This window comes from Notamacropus eugenii, chromosome 5 (genome assembly GCF_028372415.1).
Source record: "Notamacropus eugenii isolate mMacEug1 chromosome 5, mMacEug1.pri_v2, whole genome shotgun sequence".
Taxonomy (NCBI): domain Eukaryota; kingdom Metazoa; phylum Chordata; class Mammalia; order Diprotodontia; family Macropodidae; genus Notamacropus; species Notamacropus eugenii.
The window spans coordinates 131,330,444-131,357,528 of NC_092876.1; the positions used below are offsets into that span (position 1 = coordinate 131,330,444).

Sequence of the window (27,085 nt, forward strand, 5' to 3'; positions counted from 1 at the left end):
GGATCATCTCCCAGATGTTATGGTCCTCTTTGAGAGCAGAAGACAAACACCAACACCAGGCCAGCTTGCCCAACCAATGAGTATGAACTACTACCTCTAAGTGTGAACCACCTTCTCTGAGGCTGCTTACAAATCTATATCTCTAGTGCTTTTGAATTCCAGACCTGCATCCTTCACTTCTTACAAAACAACTCTACCTCAATGTCCCAGGTGGAACTCCATTAGTCCAAAGTCAATGTCTTTCACTCTAACCTTCTGACTTTATTGTTTCTGTCCTTGGCACCACTATTTATCATTTCTCCCATCTTTGCAATCTTAAGGTTATCTTTGTTTCTTTCTTCTCCTTCACTTTTGGAATTCAATCAATTATTCAATCAAAGTCTTATTGATCATATCTTCAAAATACCCTTGGATGTTCTATTGAAGTAACCTTGAAATAAGTATTCCACCTTTCATACAAAAGAATGATTCAATTAATTAAATTAAATTAATTAAATTAAAATTAATTAAAATAAACTAACAAACATTTGTGAAGAATCTACTATAGATGCAAAGCACCGTAGGTATGAGCATGGTCTCTTCACACTGTCCCTCTGCTCAACAATCAGTGGCTCTCTCTCTTTTCTAAACAATGTTCAAAGTCTTCCATCTGTATTCAAAGTCTTCCATGATATTTCACAGGCTTGATTTTTCAGCTTCATTGCAAATTGCTCCCATCCATGAAGCTCTACCCAAACTGAACTACTCCACCTCCTGAACATTCTGTTCTCTTATCTCTAGGTCTCTGATTATAGAATGCAGTCCCTCTCCTTTTTTCACTGGTAGAATTACTACTCAGTTTATGAACAACCATTCAAATGCCAACTACCCCAGGAGCCTTCCCAGATCATCTGGATGTTAGCAACCTTTTCTCTCCTATTTCACATAGGACTTTGTTTAGCAATTAGCTAATGCACTAATCATATGTCTTATGTCTTATCTGTATTTGTATCTTATCCCCTTACTGGAATATAAGCTTTATAAAGGCAAGGAGATGCCTTATCTAAATTTTGTGCCCTCCTCCAAAGTGCCTAGCATAGTAGGTACCTAATAAATATTGAATGAATTATCATCTCTTTGCAGATTATTCCCAAGTCTCTGTCTCCAGTTTTGAGTTCTCTCTTGAGCAACAGACCCTGATCTCCCAACCTCCAGGGCTTTCCCACTTGCATGCCCTGCCAACACCTCAAATTCAATTTGGCCAAAGCCAAAATGACACTCTCTTTGCTTCCTCCAAAATGCTCCTCCTTCTCACTTGACAATTTCTTTCAGTGGAACCACCATTCACCCAGTGACCCATTTTTTAAAACTCTGGGGTTACCTTTGACTTTTCCCTTTCATATCTAATCAGTTGCCAATATTGTGGATTCTGACTTCAACTTGAAAAGGCTACAAGCCAAGACTAAAGTGGAGGAAGTGTTGGTGTATGACTTTTTGTTTGCAGATGATTGAGCACTCAATGCAGCCTCTGAAGCTGAGATACAACAAAATATGGATCAATTCTCTGCTGCTTGGGTTAATTTTGGTCTAATAATTAACACCAAGAAAACACAGGTGCTCTATCAACCAGCACCATACCATGTATATGTGGAACTGTTGGTTACAACAAATGGTTATTTTGAATACTGTAGATAAGTTCACTTACCTTGGCAGTATGCTTTTCAGAGATGTACACATTGATAATGAGGTTGACACGTGCATTGCCAAAAGTATAGAAGAGAAGAGGTATTAGACTGACTACCAAACTGAAGTTCTATAAAGTCATTGTGCTGACCTCACTGCTGTATGCCTGTGAAACCTGGACAGTCTACCAGCATTATGCCAGGAAACTGAATCACTTCCATTTGAACTGTCTTAGGAAGATTCTGAAGATCATCTGGCAGGATAAGGCAACAGACATCAAGGTCCTTTCTCAAACTAAACTGCCAAGCATTCAAACTCTACTGCAGAGAGCACAACTCCAATGGGCTGGCTACATTGTTCAAATGCTAAATGTACACTTGCCTAAACGACTATTTTATGGAGAATTCAGAGCAAGTGTTCACATGGTGGTCAGAAAAAGTGATACAAGAACACTCTCAAGGTCTCTCTTAAGAACTTTGCATGACATGGGAAACACTGGCACAGAACTGCCCAGCATGGCAAGCCCTCATGAGAGAAGATGCTATGCTCTAAGAGCAAAGCAGAATTTAAATAGCTCAAAAGAAACATGAGATGCACAAATGTAGAGAATCCACCCCAAATGTTCACATGTGCCTAACTTGTGGAAGAGCATTCTGAGCTCATACTGGCCTGATCAGCCAGTTGACACACACTGTAACTTGACTCTAACATCATAATGTCATTTTGGTCCTCTTCTAGAATGAAGGACAACAACCAACCAACCAGCATCTGTTCCTGCTGCTCTATTCCCACTAAGACAAACCTGGCACAAGCCCTCACTACTTACTGGACTATTGAAATGGACTCCTGATAGATCTTGCCTCTCCTCTTTTCCTTCCAATCCATCCTGCACATATTGCCAGACAAAACTCCTCTTCCATAGAGCTTTGGTCGGTTATACTTCTGCTTAAAACTCTTCAATAGCCTCTTGTTGATACTGGATAAAGTTCCAGTTCTTGGAAGTGACTGGTTTTCAAGGCCCTCAATAGTTTGGTGCACCTCTGTCCTTCCAGTATCATCTCCTCTGGCTCCTTTCTGTAACTCATTGCTCCAGCCAAACAAGAATATTCCTCAAACGCTCCCCCCATCCCTGTCAAAGTTCCGTACTTTTTTGCTTCTTTGTTCCTGCTGTTCCCTAGACTTGGAATTATCTTCCCTAAATCCTTTCTTCCCTCTAGAGACTACAGATCAAGCAAAGAGATGGTGCAGTAGATTCAGGAGGAGTGAGTCAGTGAGAATAGACTGATAGTACGCTGTGATCAGGGGAGCATTTCATAGCTTGGAAGATCTTGGAGGCAGCTCATTTATGAGTGATGGTTACAATGAAGGTGTGATACCCTCTGTGGGTGACTGAGGAATGTCTTTTTACCTTTTATCCTTATTTGCTAACATAGTGTCATGTGCACATTGAGGTAAGGTAGGACCTTCTATCTGACTGTGCACCTAACTCCTACTGTGTGTCTCTCCTGTTAGAAGAAGAGGAAATGTGGTATGTCTTCCATCTGCTGATTCACTGTCTCCTACTTAATCTACAGCCTCCTCTTGGAAAAGAAGAGGTGTCTTTCACTTAAAAATTAACAAGCTCACACACTCTACACATCCTAGTAATTCTGTACTTTTATAAGGTCACCATCCAAACCCCATTTCCCATCTTCTACTACCCAATTCTTTATTCCTATCCTCAACTCACACACTCCAAAATCCAAACCAAATTCTACTCACCCCTTCTACTGTGCTCTCTGGAATGCCTTTTCCATAGGCAACAAACTTGCCTTTATCTTAAATTATCTTAAATCCTTTCTTTTCCCATTCCTTCTATCTTCTGCCTATTGTTAAACCTGGCTTCCCTCTAATACTGGTCTCCTTGGCCACCCTAGCTGCTTTCATTCTCCTTGGCTCACTGGTTGAGGCAAGTGAGTTGAAATATTTCTTGCCCTCCGTGGCTACTTTCAGGTTTTCCCCATACCACCCACACTCAGTAACCTCTTTTCTTTTTTTTAGGAGTCTTTTGTGTATCTATTGTTTAACAGCAGAATGCCTAACACAAATCATCATAACTGCCAAATACTCAGCTGTGCAAAATGGTATATATAGTGCTTAAGTACAAACGGAAGACATGATTTTTAAAAAATAAATACTTAAACGCAAATTTATGGTCCTACAAAAGAGCATTTAAACTAGATGGTCTAAGTTGATCTGCCTCCTTGGACCCACAGAAACTGTTATTTTCCCAAAAAACAATAGAATCAATGTACTGAATCATCATCAGTTCCACTGTGTTAATCATGGATCATAATAAATGAGTCTCTTTTTCTAAGAGCTTTTCCAGGATCCCCTACAAACATGATCTGACTTAGATAAAAAGACAACAGGAATTTGTTGAAGGTCAGCAGTCCAAAATGCTAAGTATGGTTAAGTATTCTACATGATTATATTCTCTGGTTCCTTAGTTAGGATGTACTTAGCTTACACTCTTCAAGCACAAAAAAGCTCCACCCATGCCTCTAAGAACACTGGACAAGGCACCCTTGAAGAAAGCTTTGCCACCCTCATCTTTAGCAATCTTCTTCCAGCAGTCAATTGTCCCAGTGTACATGATATCAGCTCCTTTGTGCCCAGACTGCACCATCATTCACCGACTTACTGTATCAAAAGGATAAGAGACTGCAGCTGCTGCTGCACTCACTGACTGTGCAATCATCCAGCTTTTCACAATATGAATGTTCTTTGGATCTGGGGGCATAGCTTTTGCTGTATCATAGATTCCAAAGTAAATTGCTCTATAAATAATGATACCCCGCACTAAGACACTGAAACCTTGATACAAGCCACAGATTCCATCAGACTTGGTGATTTTCACAAGGCAGTCTCCCAGGCCTTTGAATTCTCTTAGCGCTAGATTTCCCAACATCAGCCGCCAAGCAGGTTCTCGAAAAATCCTAGGGGGATAGAAGCAGAGAGAAGTGGCTCCAGCTGCACCCCTGAGGCAAGATTGCCGGCAAAATAACTTCAAAACTGCGCGTGCTTGTCCACTCCTCCCAAAACACCTGTTTGGGCTTTATCCTTAAAGGCAAAGTTAAAGGCCTGGGTGGAGAGATATCTGATGACATTTGTTGCGTTACCCCACCAGAAGGAGAGCGCCCCTTGTTCCTTTGGAATTCAGACTATACGGTTCACTCTGCCTTTGTACTGTTTATCTGCAGCAGTTTCTCTATTGCATGCTGCACCTGCAATAGAAGCTTAACTCTCGATGGAGGCCGCCGCATCCGGAGACAGCACTGACCAGATGCCACTGGCCAGGATGTCCTTGGTGAAGGAGATGGCCTATTCCCTCGTGGTTACAGAGGGAAAAGTGTTGGAGTTGGAGAAAGAAAGTTGGTGAGAGAGGGCCTGAAGCTGGGAACTTGATGCTGCTTACACTGCCTCTTGCTACAGCTGGGACCAAAAGGCAACTTGTCTTCTTAAGTCCATACAATCCACATCTTCTACCCAATCAAAATCCTTGTAGTTATCCGTTCATATAGGGAGTCCTATCCTTACATGTGGGCTCTTTATCCAAAGGAATATAATTTTGGTCACATATTTTTACAAGATATCTTGAGGTTCGGAGGCTAAGTTTTTAAAAATTTCCCAGTTATTTTATCATTTTTTTTCCAAAAAAGCTGGAACAACTCTTTCTTTTGCAGTTTTCATTTCAGATTCCTTGACACATAGCTCTGAAAAAACAGGCTTTACAAAAAGCCCATCGTGTTTCTAAAAGGAGCTATTTGACTACAACTTTAAACCCAAATCACTCTGGCTTTCACCGAATGGCCAATAATAGCCCCCAATCCAAGCCTCTGTGGCTCATTGTTTAAATTTTGATGGCTTAGAGTGAGTGTAAATAGCAATTGTTTTGTTTTGCCAGGAAACTCTGAGAGACTTCCCAGATACGTGTGTGTCTGTGTGTCTGTGTGTGATGGCAGACTAGGTCATCTTTTGTCTCAATTCTTACCTATCCCTTAATCATTGAAAGGCCATTGCCTCAGTCGAACAGAGACTTGGGAAAAACCTTAGTTTACAAAGGCCAAAGTCGCCCACTGCACCCTGGGCCAGTACCAGGTGTCTTGACTTTTGTCTTGCTCCTCTGGAGGACAGTGAGGCTGACACCTTTGAGCAGCTCTGCCCCAACTGTATCCAACTCATGAGTAAATCAAGACATCACAATCTTGATATCGTAGGCCCTTTTCTGAGAATGAAGGATGAACAACAAAAGAGTTCTTTGGGAAGTCTCTTATCACTAGTAACAGTTTGTTGATTTAGTTATTTTTTTTTTCTTTGCTTCATTAAAAGGGCCATTCCCTGACTACTTAAAGAGGCCTATTCACTGAATTGGGTGTTACCTCCCTCTAACTAAGTACTTGAAAAAGCCAGCCCCATTGTATCCGGGGCTATCTCCAGTCATCCTGATGAATATCTGGTTACTGGATCCAGATGGCTCAGGAGGAGAAAGTGAGGTTGGTGACCTTGCAACAGTCCTCCCTCACTCAAAACAAAGTCAAGTGCAAGTCATGTCATCATTTCTCTGATGGCATGGTCTTCTTCAAAAACAAAGGATGAACACAGACAAGACATGATGGGGTTCAGACTCTGAGAACTTCCTTGAGCTCCTGGAGTCTCCTCACATAATCTGGCTTTTCATACTCAAATCTGTGGCCATTGTCTGTTACCTCTTGATTGCCCCACCTGCTTCCCACCCAAACCCTCCATTGTCTAATATCTCCTGATAGCCTCCAGCTGTTTCCAGCCTTTGACCCTCCTTGGACTTCTCCTCAAGACCCTTCCTAAACCATTCCTCCCACCACCCTGGACTACCAGACCATCCCCCCAGATCCCTCCTATACTCTTTTCTGTATTTAAGTTCCATCTTGCCTCCATGAAGGCGCTCAGATGCAATCCAGCTCAGACTCTGTCTAGCTGGGATTCTATCTGGCCCACTTTGCAATACAAGCATTACATTTCTTTGGCTTTAAGAAGGCTTGAGTCGAATTCATTCAAGCACGACCCAGATTGTCGGTATTTTGGGGTCCACCATCACCCCTGAACCTCGTCAGACAGACACAAAGAGAAGAACTTCCAGGGCATGTTCTATGAATTAAACCTTGACACACATTTCTTAAACGTATGCCTCACTGTAATCATGGTGGTCTACGTTTAAGCTTACTCCTCCTATGAAGACGGTGTTTGTGGGAAGGAGCGAACAAGGTTGTTAGGAGAACATTTTATTGGGGAATCCTCTTCCTCTTCTTCCCTTTTTTTCTTCTTCCTCCTCCCCCTCTTCTTCCCTGCTCCCCTTTCCTTTTTCTCCTCCTTTGTTTTTTCAACAAATTAGAACAATTTACTTTTTTGTCCTTCATGGTTTTCATTTTGGATTTCTTGAAATATAGCTGTGAAAAAAAACAAAACACAGGCTTTAAAAAAGCCCATTGTGTTTTAAATGGAGCTACTTGACTCCACTTTAAAACCCAAATCACTCTCTTGTCGAATGGCCAGTAATAGTCCCAACTCAAGCTTCAGTGGCTCATTTGTTTAGATTTTGAAGGCTTAGAATGAGGGTAAAAAGCAACTGTTTACTGTTCATGCCAGAAACTCAGAGGGATTTCCTCTCTCAGATTGATTCTTTCGTGATGGCGAACTAGGACATCTTTTGCAAGGCCGCAAACAAATTTAAACTACAAAATCTGCACTTTCTACGTACAGGAAGGCTTTCTCAATCACTTTTAATCCCAGTGCCTTCAGTTTGTTGACTACTTCCTGTTTAGCCTGCATATAGCTTGTTTATGCATCTATTTTTACACGTCATCTCCTCATTAGTCTGTGAGCTTCATGAGGACTGGAGAAAGGCATCCTTGCCTTTCTCTTATCCTCAGTGCTTAACACAGTTCCTGGCACATAGTAGGCACCTAATAAATGCTTACCAATTTACCAACTCCATATGCTGGCTTTAATTTCTTCCCTTCGTTTTTGACCTGATGGTCATTTCCAATAAGATATTGTCTTCTCTCATGGCTTATTCCCAACATGGGTCAGATCCCTCCCATTATCTCTACTTTATCCCTATTGTGCTAGAAGATGTAGACCTGAAATTTTGGTTTAAAATGGCAAACAGGATAGATGCATATTGTTTATTCCCTTAAAGCTAGTGGTTACATGATCATGGAGCCAGAAAAACTTCTGTTACAGGAATGACCACACTTAAATCTGTTTTAGGACAATCCAAGGATGTCTGTGTCCCTCAGGTTTATGATCTCCATATGTGTTTAAGTATACAATGAGGAATTTCTTAATTGCATAGGTTGTAAATACAATAAGATAACAGAGCTGACAAGGTTTCAATTGAAATTAGGACCCAGGATATCTGTGTTTTCTTTACCATTAACATGTTATAACATAGTATATGTCCACAAACTATTAAGATATGGAAAAAGTCCCATTATTCTAGATAGTGTCTTAGGTTAAGGGCCTCATAAAGTATGCTAAGTCAGCCCCATCTGACCTTGTTGACTTAGGAAGAGGTATTCTCTGAGTTTACTTCAGAGGACAGAGACTGTTAGGTCCAGGCTCCTCTTCTTATTAATTCAAGCTCTGACCCTTATTAAAGTCCAAAAATGATATTAAATATTATCAAGGAAGTAATGGAACCATGCTGCCTAGGAAATCTATGAATTCATGCTATCTAATCTCAATAAGGGCTTTCTGGGCACATAACAATCCTTTCATTAACCTCTGTTAACTCCTTCTAACACTTCACTATAAGTAATTTCAAACATCATCTAGTCCATCCCATACATCAAAAAGAATCCTCTCTACAATATGCATACCAAGTAGTCATTCTGGCTTTGTTTGTAGACCTCAGTGAAGGGGAACCCACCATTTCTTGGGGTAGCGCACTCTATTTCTGAACAATTCTAATTGTGAGGAAATTTTTCCTTATATCAAGCCTAAATCTGCCTCTCTCTGGTTTCCATTACAATTAATGCTCCTAGCTATGCTCTCTGGGGTCAAATAGAATTCATGTGAAAGACTTTCAAATATTTGAAGATAGCTATCTTGTCTCCTCTTCTTTTATCTAAACCAAACAATTCCAGCTACTTCCAAAGAATCTTTATATGACACAAACTCAAGGCCCTTCCCCTTTCTGGTAACCCTCTTCTTGACCAGCACAGCAACATGTTTAAAATATAGTTCTAGATGGTGGGGATATTTCCTGCCCTCAAGGAACACATGTTCCACACAGAGGATATGATGTATATGGAAATGTGTTCTACTAGGAAATTTGAGAAGGAAAAGAACATTGACTCAGGACTAAGAGAAGGTTTTGTGTAAAATATGGCATTGAAGGAAGATAAAGATGCTGAGAAGTGGGAATGAGGAATGAGGCCATGCATTCCAGGCACAGGAGAGGGCCTGTGCAAGCACAGGTGATGACAGAGAGATCATAATAAGAGTTCAGGAGAACTGCAAGTAAAACAATTTGATTGGAACATGAAGAGGAAAAATGTGAAATAAAATCTTTCTTACTAATACTATACAAGAGTACATATAAGGCTGGATCCATACAAAAGGAGTCCTCAGTTTTAAAGGAGAATCATCGTAGAAACCTTTAAATCATGATTCCCTATGTTCATCAAAGGTTCGTATTCATGATCATGGAAGATGTCTTGAACAAGACCTGAACATGATGGTAACTTACAGATGATAAAGTCCTCTAGATAAAATATCATCCTAATTTACATACTCAATGAGATTAATGATTACTGGAGGGATCGGCATAATACACAGAAAAACTAAATGGATAATATCTGTCTGTGAAGCAATGTTACAGTGCTAAGAATGCTAGATGTAAAGGCAGATAGACTGGGTTTGAATCGTAGTTATTACTTTTGTAGCATTGGAAAATAAATCAATAAGCATTTATTAAATAACTGTCATGTGCAAGACACTGCTAACCACTGGGAAAATTACTTAACTCCTCTGGGCCTCAGATTCCTCATTTGTAACACAGGGCAGTTAGACTACGTGATTTCGAAGGCCCCTATCAGCTCTAAATTCATAATCCTGTGACATACTAAATTTAAAGCTATTGGTTTGCAAAAGAATGAGATGTAGGTTATCTATCCTGAGCCCAATCATCCCTTTTCTACATTCACCTGCCTTTTCCCACTTTGTTTCAGTCTCTGAGGAAGAGACCACTTTACCAAGGCTAACCCTTATATCTGATCCCCTTTCTTCTGTCTTTCTAGAGCGTGCTCCTTCGATTATCCCCCCCTTACCTTAAAAATTATGGGAAAATTGCACAACAACCCTCTTTTCTTTTGGCTGGACAGGCATTCATCATAGTGAGGAAAGATGTGAAAGAAATGGGAAAACAAAGATACATTACGTGCATGGATAAGTGAAAGCAAAGAAACATACATAGCAGAGACATAAGAAATGGAGAAAAGTACATAGAAAGAAAAATGAAGACAAATGGATTAGACAGGAAGAGAGAAATATAAACATGGAGAGTTCACACAGTAACATCGATATGGGGAGAAGTAAGAGAGAAATGGAGACAGGCGGAGAAATTGACACAGAGAGAAATGAAGGGAAACAAAGTATCGTTCAGCTGTGTCTGACTTCTTGGCAGAGATACCGGAGGGGTTTGTCACTTCCTTCTCCAGTTCATTTTATAGAGGAGAGAACCAAGGCAAACAGGGTGAAGTGACTTGCCCAAGGTCCGAGGCCACATCTGAACTCAGGATGTTGAGTCTTCCTGACCCAGGCCTGGGGCTCCACTCACCACCGTGTCACCTAGCTGTCCATAAACCAAATGCAGTTAAGACAAAGACGAGGACGGAGAAGACCAAGCTGAAGGGCCTACACAGACTTGGTTCATGTAGGTTTAGAGAAGGGAGACCTTAATAAGCGTCATCTAGAGACTTCTACCGTAGATATTTCTGCTTGTTTCCTCCTTTCATTTTACGGAGGAGGAAACTGAGTCCTACAGAGGTCACCCGGGCACTAAGCCGGGATGCGCGCAGCCTGCCGCATTCTTTCCCCCCGGGCCCACTACAGAGGCTCCCCGGCCGCGAGCCATCCAGCTGTGGGGGAGCTGGCGATCTCCAAGCGGCCAACCGCTTCGGAAAACCTAAGGGGCCAGGTAAATGGAACGGCTGCTTCGTCGGTCCCCAGGGGAAGGACGGGGCAGTGGCCCGCTCTAGTCCCTGAATGCCGGCCTCCGTCAGGCCGGGCGGGACGCGACGGCGGGAGCCCACAAGCGGATAGCTGGGGCCGTTGGCGGTTGGAGAAGCACCTGCCGTCACTTCGCGCGCGCGCGCGCGCGCCCCTGGCCCTGGCCGGAGAAATAAAGCCTCGCCGAGCCCTTTCATTGGTCCTTCTCCCTCTCTTGCCCCTTCCTCCGCCAGCAGGTGCCGACATTCCGCCCAATCACTCGTGAGCCCGGGCGAGCCCGACTCCACGTGCAGCGCGGGAGTCCGCGTTTCCCAGCCCTGGAGATTTAGGGGAATCACATGTTAGGGGGTAGCGTTAGACTTTGGGGGGGCAGCTTATCCCGGAGGTTCCCAAAATGGAGCCAGAGTGCCCCGCCCTGCGGAAATGAAAAGGGTGAAGGGCGGGAGGGTGGTGGAGGGGCGTAAGTGGCTCACGGACTTCTAGGGGGAGGGTCCCGTGGGCGAGAACTAGAGAGTAGTCCGAGGAGAGCTCCCCGACGAGGATGGAAGGTGGGGCGGGTCCTCGGAGGTCCCTCGTACGGTTCTGCAGGCCGCCGGGGTCTGGCCCGACCTAGGCTCCTCCCCCGACCCCTTGCCCCCTCCGCCCCCTGAGCCACCCCCACCCCCCGCCCCGAGGCCGGGCCCCGCCCCCGCCCTGCGCGCTGCTATAAAGCCGCCGCAGTCCGTCGGTTCCTCAGTGCGCGCATCCACCTCCTCAGCGACAGAGATCTCGGAGTGTCCTAGCGAAGACCCCGCTGCAGCCGCTCACGCCCGCCGGACCCCGAGCCCTGTCGCCGGCCTCCTGCCTCCCGCCGCCTCCTCGTGTTTTACCTCTACGGTCCAGGTGAGAGCCCCGTTACGGAGCGTCGGCCCAGGGTGAGCCCTGCCCTTCCCCGGCGGGGCAGGGGCCGTTCGGACCCGGGCTTCTGCCCCATTAGCCTCCCGAGGCACCCGCCCCCCGGGCTGTGGTTACACCACCGCTTCCCCACTCGAGGGACTGCGCGTGTTTGTGACTCCGCCGCCCCCAGCTTCCTGGGCAAGCCTGGGCCTCCCCACCCCCAGGCTGCCCAGGCAGGCTTGTTGTCTGGCTGCTCCCCTAAGGAAGCAGCTTGACCCCGGTCACTGCGTGCCCTGCGGTGCCGGGGCTCGGGGTCTTCCATCACCCCTCGCTCGCACCAGCAGGCTTTCCCCTCCACCAGCGGTCTTCACTTGAGGAAAAGACGGCCCACGGCCGTCTGTCTCCACCTCCAGCTGCCGGAACTGCAAGGCCTTGAGCCGTGCAAAATGGTACCTGCAAAGGGGGACCCTGACTTAACTCCCAGGTTCCCTCTTTTCTGCTGACGCCACTTTTTGTTCCTCTGCCACAGTTTGGCACCTGCAAAGCTGTCCCCACGAGGACACAGGGCGAAAGAGAAGGTAAAATGGTGGCCCTGGCGGCCATGAAGCCCCGTGGGCAAGAGGTGGATGAGGTGGTGTTAGATTTGTCTTGTCCAAAGGGATCCGGGTGGTGCCTAATTGGCTCCTGGATAAGGCCCAAATTGTGAGTGCTAGCAAAGGTGAAACGTTTCCCTCTTCCTTTCAAAGACCCACCTCATCCACTCTCTCCTCTCCCCCAGAAAAGTATACCTGGAAGTTCCATAAAGAAATACCCACCCACCTGGTATTTGATATGATTCAGCTTGGGCCACAATTACTTGTAGTTTACTTTCGGTAATTCGTGTCAGTAAAAAACAGGGTGGTTTGTAAAATGTACACGGAATTTCTGGCTTGATAAAAAGTTTCTAAAAATTCATGCCTAGTTTTTTGTTTTGTTTTGTTTTCTCCTCTTCTGCTGCAGAGCACATAGTATGATCATTAGGTGTTCAGTTTCCCAACAATTTTCTATGGAAAATAAAGGGAAGTGGGCCATGGTTGCCGGGAGCAACTTTGAAGAGCGGGACACCTTTAGAGAAGCTTGATAAAGGTGCCATCATCGTGAGACCCTCCGGATCAGGGTAAGGTGCTTCTGGGGTAGGTCTGGGGTCTGATAGTGTATCAAGTTATTGGCAGTCTTAAATGGAAGAAACCCTTATGAAGCTAGATGAGTATGAAGTGATATGGTGATTCATCCGAATCAATGCAAAATCCTGCCTGAGGTATAAACAAATAGAGACTGCTCAAGGACAGGAGAGGGGAGAGCATAGCTAGACTTCATACTTACCTGGTTTCACATCTGTGCTAAGCATGGTCACGCTCATCTCATTGTTTTGGACGTTTCTCTTCTCTCTGGTTGAAAAAGCCCTGTGTCATCCGTGGTATGCTTTCTTTTTCCTAAGGGCATGTAATATCCTGAGTTAGTTTGCCCAAAGCAGGGGGACCTGGCTTTCTTTATGAGCAACTTTATCCCAGGTTTTTCACTTGATGGTGTTTGTACTCCCAGTAGGGCATAAGGGTTTGGTTCCTGCCAAAGAGCCAATTCATGGATAATTATTGCCACACCATCAGTCAAGAAGGATCATCTGGGAAAGGGAAGGTGTTCCTAAGTCACCTCCTTGGGTTTTAGACATTTACAGTGCTGCTGCCATTGGTTTGCCACTGTTGGGGTAGAGATGTGCTTTTTACACGCTTTCTTGGAAATCTAAGGAAGCTTTGATAGATGGGAAATTGAAGTTGAAAGGGTGGGTGTCCCTTCTCCCCAAATCACATGGCTAGTGGATTTTCAGCACCAGGATTGGTCTTGACTAAGAAGGCATGGAGAAAGCATAGGGAATAAAGTGCTTCTTGTAAAACATTTTTGTCCTGTAACTTGTTCCCTTATCTTGAGTGGGAAGGCAAGCCATGGATGTTAAAGACTGGGCCATCCCCCTAGGGCACAGTTGAATTGTACAGGCAGTTCAGAGGAGGGAGAGATGATTGTGGCCTGGGATGGGGATTGGTCTGGGGCCACCTTAAAGGCTGTATGTGACAGTAGGTATATGTGTTTATCTTATCTTCCTTTTGGATTGTGAGTTCAGGGAACCATATCTTAGGTAAACTTTATCTCCCCTACTAGCTAATTTAGCAAATGCTTTCCATATAGTCGATGTTTAATGAAGTGTGTGTTGGATTTTAGTAGTATGGTGGATCACTAGCTAGACTTTGAGAGTATTGAGATAAAATTGATTATGGGCCAGTTCCAAGTCCTGTAAGTTTAAAAAAAAAAATTTGTAACCATGTGAGATTGGTAGTTGTGGTTGGATAGGTCTTGGGATGGGGGAAACTTGGAAAGTTTTCTGGTGGGGAAAGTCAGGACTTAAATTTATTTTCTATATCTAGCTCACTAGTATAAACTGAAGAGGAGCTAAAAGAAAGTGGCCATATAATATGACAGAACCCTAACTGGGGATCAGGGGCCCAGGGTTTGATATATATTAATACATTAAAATTGTGCTTTAGTTGGAAATGTGGTCTTAGGTTTTAGTTTGTTTGCCTAATGATTGGTTTCTTTACCTCTAGCCTCAGGGCTCACTCAGTTCCCATCGACACCGTTATCTTGTGGAATCTTTAAATGGCAGAGTCAGGGTTAGTGTGAATTTGTTTTGACTAATGAGGAAACCTAGAACTGGGAGAGATTTGTGGAAGATAATCTATCTTTTCTCACCTTCTGCGTTGTAACTGTGCTAGTGAGAGTTGGTTATAGAAAATATAAATCCTAATTCTGTGTTTAATCTCTGAACTTTTCTGATTTTTCCCCCGTCACCCCTCTTGCCAAGACTTTAATGGAAAAAGAATATGAGTGTGTTTACCAGACTTTGACAAGAGAAAGGTCACTTAGTCCCTTTGGGGCCTTATTTGCATTCTCCGTATTCATTAGTTCAGTAACTATTTAGTCCCCAATAATGCATTATGAAAATAAGGATTACACTAGAAATCAAATCTTAGCTGTACAAATTGAAGTTGAAGTTAGGAAGAAGGCAGCATCATTAGGTGGAAAGGGTATTGTTCTAGGAGTCAGCAACCTAGGTTTTAGTACTGACTCTTCCACAGATCAGCTGTGGTGTAGTCAACTAGGTTTTATTAAGCACTGGGGAAACAGACCAAAAAAACCCAGTCTGCCCACTATTGTAATCCTCAGTAGCATTGAGGTGGTGAAGGGACTGGACCAGGGTGGTGTGAGTATCAGAAGAGAGAAGTATGAGAGAAGTGAAGACGGAAAAGACAACTTGCCAACTGATTGAATGGGGGGGGGGGCAGGCAATGAGTGGAAGAAGACACCTAGGTCAGGACATTAAAAAGATAGTAGTACCATAACCAGTAATAGGGATGTTAGGAAAGGAGCAGGAAAAGAATTTTTTTTTTCGTGGTGAAAATAATGAATTAAGTTGAGTTTTAAGGTGTTTACAGGTCATCTAGTTTGAGATATCTAGTAGATAGCTGGGAGGTATAAGACTTGGAAGTGAGCAGAAAGGATAAGGCTGGACAAGGACATTTGACAGTCATCTGCATAGAGATGATGAGATTTAAAACCACAGCACCTGATGCAATCCCAAAGTGAAGTAGTACAGGGGGGAAAGTCAAGAGAAGGCCTAGAATAGACAGAGCAAAGCAGGCAAAGAACCTTAGGCAAATTTTGTTGTTTATTGGACCCCAGGATAAAGGTACTTGGACAAGATGGTCTTTAAACAAGCCATAATGACATTTTAGCTCTGAAGTTTTTTTGATTCTTAGTCCCTTACAGCAATGGAGAACAACCCCTTTCCTCATCACTAAAAGACCAAACTATGTAGCTTCAGAAGGTGGTGTGAAAGAGACAAGTAATTTTTGTAGCATATGCAGGAGTTAGCTTGTAACTTGTTAGTTAGTCTTTTCTCCTTCACCTTCCTTGGCCTTGTACAAAATGGGAGTTGAGAGTAAAAAGTTCTTCCCTTCCCACTCTCTGGGGGTGGGGAGATATGGAAAATATCTAATACCAGACTAGTACTGAGAGAAGTACTACAAAGGAACTGGCACGAATCCAGTTTCTCTCGCTCCCTAGCAGAGCAGAGAAGACTGGGGTGAGTTGTTTTGCTAGGACTATTTGTACATGACCGAGCTTGACCACATCCTAGTAACAGCCAGCTTTTTCTTCCTTCCCCACCCAGCAACGATAGCCACCAATCTCTTCTTGAGCTCTCTTCTGTGGTTTTCTGACTACCTTTTGTTACCAGGGCAGAAATAGGCAGGCTTTGGGAATTGAAGAGGGGGCTAATACTTTTGTGCTGTTTATGTGGGCTGAAGAGAATGGGGAAGAGGGAGCCTCTGTCCTCCAGTTTGGGAAGCCAGATTCTAAAGGGTCTGAATACAGTAGAACAGACATTACTAAGCATGTCTTGCTAGGTGCTAAGACAAAAAGTATACATAAACGATATCCATTCTTTGCCCATGTACAGGATGTAGGGTAGTGGGACAAGACACCAACATGGAATGATGCACAGTACTTAAATCACACTAGAAAACAGCACTACCAACTGAGATGGAGGAGAACACAGGAAAGGAACAAACAGTAACAGGCATATCCAGGAATATCACGAATTAGGCACATTTGGGGTCAAAGTGTAGCCCGGTTTGGTTGGATCATGGAGAAGAGTGCTATGAGAAAACAAGAATGGCCAGGTGTGGGGGTAGTGCACCAGATTGTGGAGGTCAAATACCAAGAATGGCAACTGAAATTTTTTGGACAAGAGAGCCTGAAGGTTTTGGAGTCACTGGAGTGTTATGACTAGTCATTCTGGAAGTGATATAAAAGATGGATTCACATTTTAGGCTTCCTCAATGGAATGTATCTTTTTCTACTTGAAGTAGAAATGAGGGTTATGATAATTGATTTCTGTAGTGTTTTAAAAATGCTTTCCTTTGCAACCTTGTTTAATAGTGTTAGCTCCATTTTACACTTGGGAAAACTTCAGTTCAGACAAAAACTAAATCAGTTTCCCAGCTAAAACTCACACAGTTCTATTATGTTTAGTACTTTTTTACTTTATACTACATCACGTTGGGAAAAGACAGTGAAGTGTTTGACTGTTATTGTGTTTCACCATCTCTTACTTCCTGAATGTATTTGACCCTGTATTGGAGAGAGACACTCATTTTGGAATCAAAGCAACCTGAGTCTAATTCTCGGTTCTGCCATTTAAGCTGTATTACCTTAGACAAGTCACTCGCCACCCTCTCTGCCTCACAAGATTGAGGAAAGTCTTCTATAAAGTATAAACTGTAAAGAGATTAATTTAGAAAGGAACCTCACTGGTCATACCTTGGCTCAGGTCAAAGTTACCAAGTTAACCTAGAACTTCTGACTCCCAAATTTCCAGTTCCTTGATAGTGCCAGAGGTTGTTTATTGATATTGCCAGAGGCCCTTGTTTCTCCAGGTAGAATTATGTGAGTGAATTAGGGAGCTTAGCATGAGCTATCAAAATGCTGACTATAAAGGGTGAAAGTAGACAGCAAATCTGTTTAGAACCTTTAAACAGGTTCTTGGGTACCTTGCACTTGAGGAACCTATAGATGTCCTCAGCCACCTCAGTTTTCCCAACCCCTCTAGGAAGAAGTCAGCATTCACTATTGGTGTATCTTAAGTGACTGCTTGCTGGGGTTGCTGATTAATATAGCCTAGAGCAATATAGGGACCAACAGTATGTTCTTTGCTATGTTAGCAAAGACAGCCAGGTCTATATTAGTTGGTGTTGTGGACCCTTCTGTTAACAAAGGGGCAACTCCCATTGAAAGGGACTTATGTGATTTGTGAAGATGGGAAATTGGTGGGTTGAGGGGCTTGGAAAATCAGCAAGGATTAACTTCAGGACTTCGCCATAAGTTGATAATGCCTCTTTTTTTTTTTTTTTTTTTTTTGACTCTTTACCCAGACTCCGGCAGAGTTCCTCTATCTCATCTTGCTCAATCAGTAGAGGCTATCTTTCCATTTCTCCTCTGCCTCCTGGGAAGTAGCAGAAAGCCAGCATCCAAATCATGGTTGGATTTAAGCCTACAGATGTGCCCCCAACAGCCACTGTAAAGTTCCTTGGGGCTGGCACAGCTGCCTGCATTGCTGACCTCATCACCTTCCCCCTGGACACAGCCAAAGTCCGGCTGCAGGTCAGAAGCCTTTGGAAATACAGATCTCTGTGCAGCTCTGGGCCTAGATCTTGTATTTTTTTTTACTTTCCTTAGAATATCAGGGCTCTTATTCTCCAGGCAAGTCATGTCTGTAGTTTTCCTTGAGACTTTAATGCTTTATATATTATGCTTTATATTTTATTCCGTCACTGCTGAATAGCCTCAGAGATTTGCTATCTTCAGTGATTGTGTCAGTGACTAGAGTTCATCTTTCAGCTTGCATTATCTGCCCAAGATCAAATGGTTTTCTGAGCCTTGGTTTCCTGTAAAATGGAAATAACACTTGCTACCTCATCAGGTTTTATATTGTGTTTTTGTTACAGAAAATTATGTGGAGCTCTTAACTTTATAGCATTATGTGAATATGAGGGCCTTTTTTGATCCCCACATCCTTGCCACATAATTCCCTATAGGACCCTGAGCAAGTCTTTGGTTGTCTTGGGCTCCATTCCCCCACCAAAACCAGGCTGAAAGGTGAGACCAAGAAACTATTTCCATTTTACAGATGGACGCACAAATAAAAGCTGAATGACAGTATCCCAAATTATTTTTAAAAAAAATCTGCAACCTGGTTTTGGTAGGGGGGAATGGAGGAGGAGAATCCAGCATCGGAAGTATTGAGTACCTTGAGACTAAATGTCTGGTTTTGCCCTGCCCTATTGCCAAAAAAGACTAGTGGCAGAAAGTATGTGGTGTAATAAATTTTGGGTCCAGTGTCTGCACCAACTTACTACATTGGGCCGGTCATTTCCCCATGGGCCTTTTAGTACCCTATCTAGAAGTGTGAACTAAGCCCCCAAAGTCTCTTCCTTCCACATTTGACCTACAGATGCCATCAGCTTGCTTCTTCCTTCTCTCATACAGATTCAAGGAGAGAGCCAGGGGGCCATCCGAGCTTCCTCTAGCACTGCCCAGTATCGGGGTGTCATGGGCACCATTCTGACCATGGTGAAGACTGAGGGCCCTGGCAGCCTGTACAACGGGCTGGTGGCTGGGTTGCAGCGCCAGATGAGCTTTGCCTCTGTCCGCATTGGCCTCTATGACTCTGTCAAACAATTTTACACCAAGGGATCTGAGCGTGAGTATCCCTAAAGTAGGGCACTGAGTGGAAAGGAGCTGAAGCCTGGGTGTGGAGGGTGGTTGAGGTAAGCTTTGAAGACCATCTTGGGTGTATAAGGACCAGAAGGAAATTCTCTTTTAGTCTTTTCCTCAGAATAATCCTCTGGGATTTTTTTGTTTTTGTTTTTTGTTTGTTTTGGTTTTTTTAGCTTAACTAGTATTTCTCATTTCTAAAGTGCTTTAAGCCTTCTAAGCTTTCTTATTCAGCACACCTGTGAGGTGCCCTTTAATAGGGAACTGAAGTCAGAAAGGTTAAAATGATCCCTGTCGTTACCTAGTAGATGTTGCAGGGGTTAGGAATCCACATCTTCTGGGACCCTGAGAAAGATAAGCGTTGGTTTAGGCAATCCTAGTGATATTTTTGTGGGGAGGGGAGAGAGGGGTGGTAATCTCTGAATCTGAATGATCTCAAGCAGTCTCAAACTTGTATCTTCATCTTTTTTGCCGAATAGATGCAGGCATTGGGAGCCGCCTCCTGGCAGGCTGCACCACAGGGGCACTGGCAGTGGGCGTAGCCCAACCCACAGATGTGGTGAAGGTACGTTTCCAGGCCCAGGCTCGTGCAGGTGGCAGCCGGAGATACCAGGGTACAGTGGATGCTTACAAGACCATTGCCCGAGAGGAGGGCCTTCGGGGTTTATGGAAAGGTAGCTGTAACAGCCAGACTTTTCTTCTTACCCTCCCACTCCCTCCCCCCCCCCTTCCTTGTGCCAATGCAATTCCTATTTGTTTTGTCCAGGAACTTCACCCAATGTCGCCCGCAATGCTATTGTCAACTGTGCTGAGCTGGTGACCTATGATATCATCAAAGATGCCCTTCTGAAGGCCCAGCTCATGACTGGTGAGTGAGTATGTAGGGGTACACGGTGCAGGGGAGAAAAATATCCTCTTGCAGCTCTAGGATGGGGGCCTGACTTCAGTACAGCCTGACTTCATCCTTCTGGCCATCAAGCCGTGGGCTTTTAAGGAGTTTGGAGCTCTAGCCTTGATTCCGGAGCTAACTAGTTTTGCATGAAGCACCTGCTGTCTGAGTCCCATAGTAAAATGGAGGTAATGTGTGGCCCTATGAGTGTAAGTACCTGGATTACCTACCTATCCATTGTAGATCGACCTAGATAGATACGTAGATGGATGGCCCTGTCTCTGGAGTAAGTGCCCAGTGTGTTCAGAGCCTTGGGGAGGTTTAAATAAGGCAGGGTTTCTGTCTTCAGAGCTTAGTGAAGTAGGGGGAAATCCTGGGAGATAGTTTATCCTTTTAACCATTACATGGCTCTTTGGACAGAACCACCCTGAAGGGGGACTGAGCTTGTGGCATAAGCAGTACAGGTGTTAGTCTCATTTTATAGACGATGAAATTAAGAATAACTCCCAGCTAAGACCAGACATTTCTCTTCAGAGTGAGTGCCCACCTGTTGTCTGTTAGACCTGTGGAGGTAGGCAATGAATAGCCCCACCTGATAAACTGAGACCCATGAATGAGAGAGAAGTGACCTCTCCAAGATCATGTGGTATAGTCTAAACTAAACTATTAGATTCTTGCCTCCCGGGCTGTTGTCCATCTATTAAACTGTGATGTAGGCAAGAGACTTTGTCCTCAGATGTCTGGAGCTTGTTGAATGACCTTGACTAACCAGGACTGATAAATGAGGAAGTGGTATTGGGAGCAAGCAGCTCTTACAGTAGTCTCTTCTTTTCCCCTCCCCCAGATGACCTTCCATGCCACTTCACATCAGCCTTTGGGGCTGGCTTCTGCACCACCATCATTGCTTCCCCTGTGGACGTGGTCAAGACGAGATACATGAACTCTGCCGTGGGCCAATATGCCAGTGCTGGCCACTGCGCCCTCACCATGCTTCGGAAGGAAGGACCCCAAGCCTTCTACAAAGGGTTAGTGATGACTGCCTCAAGGTCCCTTGACCTCCTAGACTAGAGTGTCTGTACCCAGTGGATATTTTGCCACACCTCAGAAAAAAAGACAAATTAAATTTTGAGAAGCTTTTAGTGGCTTCTAGAATTTTCCACTCTTTCTGGGCCAGGAGGGGCCTGCCAGCCTGAGGGAATGAGAGCAGGTGACTTGACTCTGCTCATTTTCCCCCTCTAGTCCCCAGATATTGTGGGGTTCCTGGTCCTGGGCTCAGTCTTAATGGGCATGTGTGTTTTCTTCCCAGGTTTATGCCTTCCTTTCTCCGCTTGGGCTCCTGGAATGTAGTGATGTTTGTCACCTACGAGCAACTGAAACGGGCCCTGATGGCCGCTTGCACTTCCCGGGAAGCTCCCTTCTGAGCCCTCCTGCTAGCTTTCTGCCTTATATATCCCCCCTTCAAATCTAGACCCATCCTGCCTCTCCTCCCTTCCATTTTCCCCTCATTCCTCTCCTCCCCTGCCTTAGCATTGAAGGTTCTCCTCCCCCTCCCCTCCTGCACCTTCCCTCCTTAGAGTTAGCCCCATTTAAAACCTCCATCCAGCCTACTTCTGCCATTGTAATCTCCCCAGTTCTAAAGCTCCTTGCTTCTAATAAAGTCAGACCAGAACCCACAAAATGCAAACTGTCTTGACTTCAAAAAAGGCAGGTTTAGCTAGCATTCTGTGCTGTATATACAAACCCTGTTTAGCCCATATACTAACTTGGGATTAACAAGCATTTATTAGGCACCTACTATGTGATAAATGCTAGGGCTCTAAGGATAAAAAATAATCTTTGTCCTCAAGAAGTATACAAATCATTAGACTAAGGGTAGAAAATTTGGGTCTTTTTCTCCCCCCCTTTTCTTACTCTAGGAAAATGAAGAATGGAGAAGAGCTGTCAGCTGCAGGGCTCAGACCAAGAAATACCAGGGGCACTGAGAATGAGCCTTGCTCTTCATTTCTTTGTGCCAGGGCAGCTCCTTAGGTATCTGTCCCTGCCTTGAGGAAGTGGCTGAGCTATTTGTTACCTGTGGCCAGGCCCCCTTCAGACCTGTCATGCTTGTACAGCCATCTCAAGCACCTTCACTAATTGCTTTGATTCTCTCATGCCAGTGAACGTAGCCTGGTACACACAGTAGGTGCTTAGTGAATGTTTGAAGGACTTTTCTGTGGTGCTTTAAGATTGATGAATTTGTTTTACAAATGAGGTGGTTTAACATGGTGGGGAAAGGACTAGACTTTGAAGGACGTGGGTTCAAACCATAGCTTGGCTACTTGATATTTGTGGGATGCTTACAAAGTCTGTTTGTCAACCTCAATTTTCTTTTCTGGAGGACTAAAGGCATAGAACTACATGCCACTAAAATAGGCACTAAATTCTATAGATTGTTCAGGGATGTAGGGGGACCTTCCCAGGGTTAGCAGCTAGCCAGAGTTGGGACATGACACAGGGCCTGTGCTCTTGGCACCGTACCACAATGAACAGGTAGCCCAAGAGATGGTTTGTCTCCATCTGTTAAACTCAGCAGGATCCTGGTGGAGCATGTGCTGTGAACAGTTTCCAGAAGATAAAAGCTGCCAGTGCTAGTAAAGATTAGTAAGAAGACAACCATTTGGAAGATCCTGTGAGCTTTCTTTGCCCAGTCCTAGACCATGAAAGGATTTGCATACCAACTGTAGGCCCTTCTGGCCCTGCTTCTTTTCTCCCTACACACAGCATTTTCTTCCTTCTGCACTGACCCTGTCCTGTTCCCCTCCCACTGTGGAACACACCCACACATGCTATTGTGTGTCTCTACCATCATCCCATGCCCTGTGCCTGTGCATTGTTAACACCCTGCCAGAATAATAAGGAAGTCAACAGCACTAAGTGAAATCCTGGGAGGGTAGGGCAAGTTATTCCCCATTTTATAGAAAAACAGGGGCTCAGGGGACTTAGATGATTTGGCAATAGTTAAATTGCAGAACTGAAACAGAACCTGTGTTTTAAATCTATTTCTATCTCCTGTGTTCTCTTCCCTGTGCTATTTGTTAATAAGAAACACAAGCATCCTGACTTTTCTGTCCTTCACCTACTCCCTTCCCAGTGCCTCCCTCTTTTGCTCTTATATTTTTTGGTTACATCTCCCCACCCTACCCCTAGAGAAGGTCTCTCTGTCTTCCTCTTCCTCTCCCTCTCCCTCTCTCTAGAATTCTTGTAAGGATATTGTGAGGAAAAGTGCTTTGTAAACTTTAAAAGCAGCTAAGTGGATAGGAAGATGAGGTTCTGATGTCTGCCAAGAAAACCTCATTGACTCAGAGTCCGGTCTGAACAACAAAAACGCTTTCCCAGGGCTGTTGTGACACTCAAAAAAAAAAATGGATAGAAAGGAGCTTGGAAAAATATGAAATTCTGAATAGATAGAAGGCGTCAGCGTTGTCATGATTAATTGCCCTTTCTCAAAAGTTACTTTAAAAAAAAAAAACTCATCCTGATCTCCTGGATGCTAATGGAACGACCCCTATGGGGCTGACCTGTGGTCCCATGGCTACAATCGACGTATGAAAAGGAGAATGCTTCATTTCCAAGCTGAAATCTTATTACTTGAGAACATGCTTCCTCCCTATCACCCAGAGCTACCACCACTGTGTTCCTTCATGATCCTTCTGTGCCCAGGCCTCAGAAGGCCCACAGTCCCATTTCCACCTCCACTAAAGGTATTGGTTTCTCCCCCATATTCCAACATGGAGATCCTCAGGCCCCTTTTCTCCCTGTGTATATTCAGTCTGGCCTCCAGGGAAGGGGGTGGGGGCTAAATGTCACGTCAGCAGCGCCTGCTTCAACATCTGCTTCTTGGTGGGCGTGAGATGAGTGGGGAACTGGATGTCAAAGAGGATGAAGAGATCCCCCTTCTTGGTGGGATCTGAGGCCAATGGCATTCCCTCACCAGGCACCTTCTTGAAGTACTTGGGACTAGACAGAGGTGAGAGAAGAGTCAGATAGCAAGAGAGGTGACAGGACCTGAGGTCACTTCCAATTCCTGGCTCTCTGACCAATGCAGGCTCTGGTACTTCCCAGGGGCCACCTGAACGGTATTTTTAGAAAAAGGATGGAAGAGCCAGGGCAATGGTCCTCCAGAAACTCTATGAGCCTGGAACCTCTGACCAGGTGTGTGAAGGCCCAGAGGAGGATCCAAGGCTGATAGGGGAGAATGAGGTTAGTGACAGGGCAGCTCCTTTCTTCTCCCAGTTCCCAAACTAAATACTACCCCACCAGGTCCCACCCCAGAAAGTCCACTCACTGTACTATGTCATTGATGGGGATGTTGAGTAGACGATCATCGAGGGTCTTCACCTCTACTGTGCAGCAGGTCAGAGCCTTCCATGAAGAGAGGGTAGAAGGAGGTCTGTTATTCCAGCATCAGGGGCCCATATTCAACACCCTGGTCTTGGGGTTGGGTTATGTTCCTGGATTCACCACGTGTGACCTCCAATGAGGCCTCAAGCTTCCTGCTGTGCACAGGAGGTACATAACAACTAGGACTGTGGGCTGAGCCAAAGGAGAGGATGATCCAAGTCCTCCCAGGTGGTGGGCAGAGTTAGGAAGGGATGTGGGTTAGAAAGGGGGAGAGGGAACAAAGTTTCCAGTAATACCTCATATTTCTATGGTCCTTTAAAATTAACAAAGCACTTTTCTCACATGAGCCCTGGGAATAGTGCAAGACTCACTGTCACCCTGTCATCCTTTGCTTATAGTAAGTGGGAGAGGGGAATAAGCTCTTATTAAGTGCCTACTATGTGCCAGGCACTGTGGTGAGTGCTTTTTTTCATTATACAAATATCTTATTTGGTCCTCACAATAACCCTGAGAGGTGGCTGTTATCCCCCATTTGATAGCTGGGGAACCTGAGGCAGAGGTTACTTGTCTAGGATCACACAACTAGGAAGTATCTGAGGCTGAAGTTAGACTCAGGTTTTCCTGACTCTTGGCCCAAAACTACATTCACTGTGCCACAAGAACTGCCTTTAAGTGTCTAATAAATGCTTGTTAACTGATCCTCATCTTAAAGATGAGAAAACTGAGACTTGGATTGCAGTAATGATTTGTCCAAGTTCAGTCACAAAGCAAGTATGCCTCAAAGCCCGGGACTCTACTACAAAAGGAAATGATTTTGAGAGGTAGGACAGTATAGTGCTTAGAGTGAGGAGACCTGAATTCTCATCTTGGTTTTGCTACAGATTCGCTGTGTGGCCTTGGCAAATCACTATCCCAGTCTGAGCCCCAACTGTCTTCTAACTCAGGGACAGTGATAGCTGGCCTATATCAGATCACATGCCATCTTGAGGAGGGAGAAGTGGAGGCGGGGAAGGGGGGAAGATTTAGAACTCCAAATCTTATAAAAGCAAATGCTGAAAACTAAAAATAAATTCGTTTTTAAAAAATAAATTAGGGACAATGAGAATACTAGCACTACTCATCTTAAGGCTTTTGTAAAGTGGAATGTGCTCTGAAAATGGAAGTCAGCATTGAACCAGAAGAGATCTTAGAGGTCAATTCATCCAGCCATCTTATTTTACAGATGAGGAAACTGAGGCCAGGAGAGTTAGGTGACTCGGCCAAAGATACAGAGGCGACAAGGGCAGAACCAGGATTCTCACCCAGGCCTCTGCTTCCAGAGTTAAAAGTCCCCACAGAGTATACAGACTTGAGTTATGGGCTAGGGAGGGTTCAGGCTGAAAGACCCTGTGTCTACAGGTGCTGTCTCATGGTCTAGGGGAGAGCAGCCCTGGGCTGGTGGTGGGTCTTTGGCTCACCTTGCCCAAGGGGATAGAGCTGACGAAGAAGAGGTTGTCATCTTCCCTCCGGAATCGAGGGTGCAGTTTCTCCTTTACAATGAAGATGATGTCAGCTGGAATGATGTTGGGGCCCTAGGCAAGGAAGGAAGTGGGAAGAGGGTTGAGGTTTTGAGTATGAGGAACATAAGTCATTCCACTGACCAGGGTTCCTCCCCTACCAGTCAGTGCCAGGTGAATTTCTCCCAATCCTTGTTCTAAAAGTTGTGCCCCTTCCCCCACTCCCACCCCCCAGGGAGCTTCAAAAGCTGGAAAAACCAGTAAAGGGAAATTCTACACTGGGTCTAATTCTCACTAACAGAGAGGAAGTAATTGCTGGGGTGGAAATGATGGGTACCTTGGGGGAAGTGACCACTCCATATGAGTCTGTTATAGAGGAGAGGAAATCCAGGTCTAGTCTGGACACATACCTTAGATTTGAGGAGAGTGGATTTCAAAGGGAAGCCTAGGTAGGGTCCCACAGACTAAAATTATACACAAGAAACCAGCCCAGGAGGTTTGGGAAATTAAAAAATGATATCCCGAAGACACAAAGGGAACCAATTCTGATGAGCAAAAGAAATCAGAACTGTGTAAAGAAAAGAAGGTGGATGCACAGAGAAGTCCTCAGTTCTCTTAGATTTTAAAAAGACTTTTATAGAAGGTAGGAACTGGGGCAAGGGGAGCAGAATGAACACAAAAATATGTCCTGGTCTGGGTCCTTTTGTGTGTATGGAGCGGGGTGGGGAAGGGGTGAGGGGGTGAAAAAAAAACAACCCAAAGGAGTTTTTGGTGGTGGTGGTTTTAGTTCTACTACAGTAAAGAGGAGGACCAAAAATGGAATAGGACTGGAGGGAAAGAGGAGCTGGAAATGGTCAGTAATGAGCAACAGCAGCACAGGAGGTAGGTTTGTGGGATTCCCAGTTTGCTTCTGCTTTCTGTCAAGGGCAATGACCTTTGGGCTTAAAGGGATAGAATAAAAATGGCCAATAGGGAACTGAAACCCAAGAGAAGTAAGGCAATAGTAAGCAGACATTGAGTTCCCCTGGATGAATCCAAGTCACGTGGCCCAAATGAACGGTGCAGTTGGTGAACTGGTGAACCACTGTCAGGGTCCTTGGAAAGTTGGCAGAGAGAGACCATGGGAAGCGCTGCAGGGCTGGACAAGAGAAAATGGTGTCGGGAT

At 44.6% G+C, this 27,085-nt stretch overlaps 2 protein-coding genes, 1 long non-coding RNA gene and 1 pseudogene across 7 annotated transcripts in view; 1 reads left to right on the plus strand and 3 right to left on the minus strand.

Moving 5' to 3' along the window:
- Nucleotides 1-4,076: 4,076 nt before the first annotated feature.
- LOC140507688 (ADP/ATP translocase 3-like) lies at nt 4,077-6,882 on the minus strand (annotated as a pseudogene).
- A 161-nt stretch (nt 6,883-7,043) lies between these two features.
- LOC140505182 (uncharacterized) lies at nt 7,044-11,544 on the minus strand. The gene is made up of 3 exons (XR_011967401.1): nt 11,388-11,544; nt 11,036-11,231; nt 7,044-7,127 (listed from the first exon to the last, which is right to left on the minus strand). It is a non-coding gene; the product is annotated as an uncharacterized lncRNA (long non-coding RNA).
- A 36-nt stretch (nt 11,545-11,580) lies between these two features.
- On the plus strand, nt 11,581-21,722 carry UCP2 (uncoupling protein 2). 2 transcript variants are annotated; one of them, XM_072610889.1, is made up of 9 exons: nt 11,635-11,796; nt 12,320-12,368; nt 12,790-12,946; nt 17,814-18,042; nt 18,928-19,141; nt 19,635-19,829; nt 19,922-20,023; nt 20,889-21,069; nt 21,351-21,722. In XM_072610889.1, the coding sequence occupies exons 4-9, from the start codon at nt 17,917-17,919 to the stop codon at nt 21,463-21,465; spliced, it is 933 nt and encodes a 310-aa protein (XP_072466990.1). In that variant the 5' UTR covers nt 11,635-11,796; nt 12,320-12,368; nt 12,790-12,946; nt 17,814-17,916; the 3' UTR covers nt 21,466-21,722. The 2 variants fall into 2 exon arrangements, with proteins under 2 accessions (XP_072466989.1, XP_072466990.1); XM_072610888.1 differs by lacking the exon at nt 12,320-12,368 and having other exon boundaries at nt 11,581-11,796.
- Nucleotides 13,179-27,085, minus strand: part of DNAJB13 (DnaJ heat shock protein family (Hsp40) member B13) — a 30,354-nt gene continuing 16,447 nt past the window's right edge. For 2 of the 4 annotated variants that reach the window (XM_072610886.1, XM_072610884.1), the window contains 3 exons: nt 25,882-25,995; nt 24,369-24,445; nt 23,645-24,040 (listed from right to left, as the gene is read on the minus strand). In XM_072610886.1, coding sequence (XP_072466987.1) covers nt 23,887-24,040; nt 24,369-24,445; nt 25,882-25,995 — 345 coding nt within the window. In that variant the 3' untranslated portion in view covers nt 23,645-23,886. Of the gene's footprint in view, nt 13,263-18,195; nt 18,327-23,644; nt 24,041-24,368; nt 24,446-25,881; nt 25,996-27,085 lie in introns of those variants that run through there. The other 2 variants (XM_072610887.1, XM_072610885.1) reach the window with 2 other exon arrangements.

What these genes read in the sequence shown, in the direction of transcription:
- UCP2 (XM_072610888.1), top strand. Translation starts at nt 17,917, where the DNA reads ATGGTTGGATTTAAGCCTACAGATGTGCCCCCAACAGCCACTGTAAAG. An exon ending in CAGCCAAAGTCCGGCTGCAG is followed by an intron (nt 18,043 to 18,927) that starts GTCAGAAGCCTT and finishes TCTCTCATACAG; the next exon opens with ATTCAAGGAGAGAGCCAGGG. An exon ending in TTACACCAAGGGATCTGAGC is followed by an intron (nt 19,142 to 19,634) that starts GTGAGTATCCCT and finishes TTTGCCGAATAG; the next exon opens with ATGCAGGCATTGGGAGCCGC.